The sequence below is a fragment of the Nicotiana tomentosiformis genome, chromosome 3 (assembly GCF_000390325.3).
Source record: "Nicotiana tomentosiformis chromosome 3, ASM39032v3, whole genome shotgun sequence".
Taxonomy (NCBI): Eukaryota; Viridiplantae; Streptophyta; class Magnoliopsida; order Solanales; family Solanaceae; genus Nicotiana; species Nicotiana tomentosiformis.
This window is the reverse complement of record NC_090814.1, coordinates 75,414,977-75,420,482: the sequence shown is the minus strand read 5'-3', so window position 1 is coordinate 75,420,482 and position 5,506 is coordinate 75,414,977. Positions and strand designations below refer to the sequence as shown.

Here is a 5,506-nt window from a genome sequence, read left to right as displayed (position 1 = left end):
AATATTTTTTTGAGTTAGAACTGTTTCCTTTTAGGTGATCTTAATCATACCTAATTCTAACTTGTTCCTTTAAAAGTGATCTCTACTTAGAGCTTTTGTGAAGATGTCAGCTAATTGTTTGTCAGTAGCACAAAATTCCACAGAGATCAAACCTTTTTCATAGTTGTCCCTCAAAAAGTGATGCCTAACATCTATGTGCTTAGTTCTTTTGTGATGAACCGGGTTCTTGGTCATACTAATTGCACTGGTGTTATCACAAAAGATGGGGATACAACCTACATCAATTCTAAAGTCCATTAATTACTGTTTGATCCACAACAATTAAGCACAACATGAGGCAGCAATAACATAATCAGCTTCAGTAGCAGATAAGGCCATAAAATTTTGCTTTTTGGTGGCCCAAGACTCAAGATATGAGCCAAGAAAGTGTGTCGTACCCGAGGTGCTCTTTCTATCCACAAGAAAACCTACATAATCAGTATCAACATATCCCACTAAGTTGAAATTACTACCTTTTGGATACCATAGACAAAGGTCAGTGGTGCCTTTTAGGTATCTCAAGATCCTCTTGACAACAGTCAAGCGAGACTCCTTTGGATTTGCCTAAAATCTAGCACAAAGGCCTACACTGAAAATAATGTCAGGTCTGCTAGTAGTGAGATATAACAAAGAGCCAATCATTTCCCTATACAACTTCTGATCAACCGATGAACCATGTTCTTCTACATCAAATTTTGTGGTTGTTGCTATAAGAGTATCAATTTCTTGGTATCTTCCATTTAAAACCTTTTGAGCAACTCTTTCACATACTTTTGCTGATGGATTATAGTTTCATTTGAATTTTCTTTAATTTATAAGCCTAAAAAGAAATTAAGCTCACCTATCATACTCATTTCGAATTCACTCCCCATTAGTTTAGCAAATTATTTACTTAACTTATCAGTAGTCGCTCCAAATATTATATCATCAACATATATCCGAACTACCACTTCTCTTATAGCCATGCTCAAGCAAGAATTTTGATAATCTTTCATACCATGCTCTTGGAGCCTGCTTGAGCCCATAAAGTGCCTTGTCAAGCTTGTACACATGATCATGACATTCCTTGCTTTCAAAGCCCGGAGGTTACTTGAAAAATACTTCTTCCTTTAGATAACCATTGAGGAAGGCACTCTTGATATCCATCTGATATAGAGTGAATTCCATATAAGCAGCAAAGGCTATAAGGAGTCTAATTGCCTCCAATCTTGCAACTGGAGCAAAGGTCTCATCATAGTCTATGCCCTCATCTTGACTATATCCTTGAACCACCAATCTTGCCTTGTTCCTAGTAACTGTTCTATCTTCATCAAGTTTGTTTCTGAAGACCCATTTTGTGCCAATTACTGATCTGTCCTCGGGTCTTGGTACCAGATGCAAACTTGACTTCTCTCAAATTGGTTTCATCTTGCATTGCATTCACCAGTCTGCATCCTACAAAGCCTCAGCAACATTTTTAGGTTCAATAAGAGATAAAAAAGTATCAAAAATACAAAGATTCTTCAAAGAAGATTTGGTTTTGATTCTAGAGGTTGGATCAGTAATTATGTTCTTAATGGGATGTGAACTTTGATACTTGTAAGGTTTCACAACCAGCTGGTTTCCCTTAGATGTTCCTTCATTGTTTTATTGCTGAGGAACATGTTTATAGATAGGTTCCCTCGAGGTTTGAGGATCAATTCCTCTTTGTCCAGTTCCCCCTATCAAGTTGCCTGGGTGGAAGGACCCGTTCCTTACTCTGGTGCAACTTCAGTTTGCACTGTGGTTTCATTTGAGTTTCTTACCAGCTCAATTGCTTCATCATCATGTTCCTACCTCTCATAAAGAATATTAGTTTCATCAAAAATCACATGTACACTTTCTTCTACACACATAGTTCTTTTGTTATAAATCTTATAAGCTTTACTATGTGAAGAATATCCCAAGAATACTTCCTCATCACTTTTGGGATCAAACTTACCTAGGGAGCCTTTACCATTATTGTGCACAAAGCACTTGCATCCAAATGCCCTAAGATAGGATAAATTTGGCTTTCTCTATTTAAGTAACTCATAGGAAGTTTTCTCAACAAGAGATCTAGTCATGCACCTATTTATGATGTAGCATGCAGTGTTCATAGATTCTGCCCAGAAACTATGAGGCAGTTTACTAGAAAGAAGCATAGTCCTAGGCTCCTAGCCATTTATTCCTATGTCCTATTCTTTCTTTAAACTACTCCGTTTTGTTATGGAGTCCTAGGAGCAGAAAAATTATGATTTATGTCATGCTCGTCACAAAATTCAACAAATCTAGCATTCTCAAATTCAGTACCATGATCAAACCTAATTGATGCAAGTTGATTACCTAGTTGTTTCTGAGTTTTTCTAACAAAAGAAGTGAACATGTCAAATGCTTCATCTTTAGATGTTAAAAACAATGTCCAAGTAAACCTAGAGTAATCATCAATAAGCACCATAACATATCTCTTACCACCTCTGCTCAATGTTCTCATTGGTCCACAAAGATCCATATAGACCAGTTCCATCGTCCTGGTAGTGCTTACCACTTTCTTGCTTTTGAAAGAGGATCTTACCTGCTTCCCCCTTGCATAACCTCACAAACTTTGTCTTTCTTGAACTTAATGTTAGGCAGCCCTATCACCAAGTCCTTAAAGACTAGTTTGTTGAGTTGATTTAGACTGGCATGTCCAAGTCTCTTGTGCCAAAGAAGGGGATCATTATCCAAAAAACTTAAGCAAGTGAGTTCATTATCTGAAAGTGTGGACAGATCCACAACATATATGTTGTTTACTCTTTTTCCCTGCAAAACTATCTTGTCAGTACTCAGTGGTAAGATTAATCACAAAGCATTTTGTAGAGGTGAATACTACTAGGTTACCTCTATCACACAATTGTAATACACGTATTAGATTGTACTTCAGTCCATCTATCAAGTAGACGTTCTCAATGGAGTGAGAATCAATCTTACCTAATTTTTCAACCCCAATGATCTCACCTTTCTTCCCATTTCCAAATGAGCTATTACCTCCTTTAAGGTCGTCAAGTGAAAGGAACTGGTTCTTGCTTCCTGCCATGTGCTTTGAGCAACCACTATCCATGTACCATATTTGGCTGACCCCCTTCATTTGGACCTGCAAAAGGAAATCAAAGGTTAGTCTTTCAAACCCAAACTAGTTTGGGTCCCTTTATATAGGCAAAAGGATGAGTCAAATTCTCTTTAGCCCAACTTGGTAGCCTATTATTCCCTTGAACAAATTCTTTATTCTTTTGACTTGCCTTTTCTTTTGTAGTGCAATCACTTTTATAGTGACATGTTTTACCCCAGTGTGTGCAAATCTTGTTCTCAGGAAGTGTGAGGTACTTGATTTTGGGATCCCACTTAGGTGCCCAGTTCCCAAAGGCAAGTCCTCATCTGTTGTTACTATGGTGTTCTTGTAGCCATGAAAGTGCATCGGAGGACCTGTTCCATTTACAAGTTCTGTCTAGATCATGCTTGACCTTGCTTAGATCCTCCTTTAGGATTCTTACTTATTTATCCCTTTTGTACAACTCATCTTTCATTTTTCCTACATTTTCTTCTAAAGTGAGTTGTGTGTGATCAACAGTCTTTTTGCATGTTCCTAATTTCAGTTTTTGATTTACAAATCTAAGCTCAAGGACAGTTGAGTCAAGTGTATGAATCTGGTTTTTAACATAGTATTTTCACTTACAGTATTTTCACTTACAGTTTCACTAACCCTAAGTTCCAGGTTTCTACACTTAGCCTTCAAAATCATACATTGTTTAGACAACTGTTCCTTTTCGTAGTGATCAGTCTTTCCATACTTGTAGCAGCCATCATTAGTTTGCTTTTCAGGAGCTTTTGACTTGCTATAGCTTCCACTTCTTGAAGAACCATTTCCTCTCCTCAGGTACTTCTTGAAGTCCTTGGTGATCATAGACATTTCATCATCTTCCAGATAAGAACCTTTAGTGATTCTGAGTGCCAAGATTCTTTCCTTCTTAGGCACATCCATCTTCATGGTTTATCTCCTAAGTTCATAAACAGTGAGATTTCCAATTAATTCATCTAGTGGGAGTGTGTAAATATTCTTTGATTCCTGGATGGTAGTGATTTTGCTCTCCCAAGTGATAGGCAAAACCCTAGTAAGTATCTTCTCGACTATATCTTTTTCAAGAATAATCCTTCAAAGAGATTTTAACTCATTTGTCAGTGTAGTGAACCTTGTGTATATTTCTTGAATGGTTTTTCCTTCCTTCATAGCAAAGTTCTCATACTGAGAGTACAGTAGAGTTCCTCAGGATCTCTTCACCTGAGGTGTTCCTTCGTAAGCCACTTGCAATGTGTCCTAAATTTTCTTAGCAGTGGTAGAACTTTGGATTTCTGCTGTACTCATCTGGACCAAGTCCACAAATAAACCATTTCTTGGTTTTAGCATTCTTCTCCCACTTCTTCAAGTCCTCAACAGTGCAGTCCGCTCTTGTCTTTGGCATATCTACTCCTTCAGCATTTTTCTTCAAGGTAGCTAGTGGACCATCGGTGACAATGTCCCATAGCTCATAGTCTTCTCCTATAATGTGATCTCTCATCTTGTTTTTCCACCAAGAGCAGTACATGCCATTAAAGAGTGGTGGCCTAGCAGTGGATTTCCCTTCCCAGTTTCTATGTGGTGCACTTATCTTGATCTTCTCCTAAGGTGTTAGCCTCTTCAAGGATAACCCTCTCTGATACCAATTGATGTTTTATACTTCAACGCCATATATGGGGGGGGGGGAGGGATGATTTGTGTGGTATCCAATTTTCGCGTGCACTGATTATAAAAGGACATGGTTCTTCTATGTGTTCCTTATACTACTGTTGCGGAAATAGTAAATGCAGAAAGTAAAGAACACAAGTATTTTTACGTGAAAAATACCCGGTTCAAAAGGTGAAAAAAATATGACTTACTACTTAGTAGGATTTTCCCCAACACTTCACTAAATCACTGAGCCAAAACAACATTTACAAAACTATTTGTAAACCTAAGGATTACCTCTAATCCTGTTGTGGCAACCAGCCTCTAACTGTTGCGACAACTTCAAGTTAACTCTAACTTGAATACAATACTCAAAGTACCTAATATAATTGTTTCTAGATAAAGCTGGAAGGTACAACTTGAAACACCTACTACAATGAAACTAGAATAAAAGACAGACACTTGGAACTGGTTCTTCTATCTGGTTCGTGTAGCTTCAGGTTCGCACACTTGAATCACACAAGAGTTGTTTGCAAAATGCCTTTCTACTTTGCTCTCAACTCACATTTAACTTTAGCGTTTGTGCGTACTTATAAAATGAGAACATCCTGCAATATATAGAGTTAGTAGAATAGGAAATAACTAGAGTTCCAATGCTATACTCTTCCTTGGTGGAAGAGTACTAGTTATCTTCAACTTATAACTCCTCCCTTATCTAGGATAGAGTTCTTG

General features: G+C 37.6%; 1 protein-coding gene across 1 annotated transcript; it reads right to left on the bottom strand.

The window, feature by feature from the left end:
- Positions 1 to 1,125: 1,125 nt before the first annotated feature.
- LOC138908028 (uncharacterized) lies at positions 1,126 to 4,060 on the bottom strand. Its single transcript, XM_070198658.1, has 3 exons — positions 3,749 to 4,060; positions 2,955 to 3,169; positions 1,126 to 1,360 (listed from the first exon to the last, which is right to left on the bottom strand). The coding sequence occupies exons 1-3, from the start codon at positions 4,058 to 4,060 to the stop codon at positions 1,126 to 1,128; spliced, it is 762 nt and encodes a 253-aa protein (XP_070054759.1).
- Between the last annotated feature and the right edge of the window lie 1,446 nt (positions 4,061 to 5,506).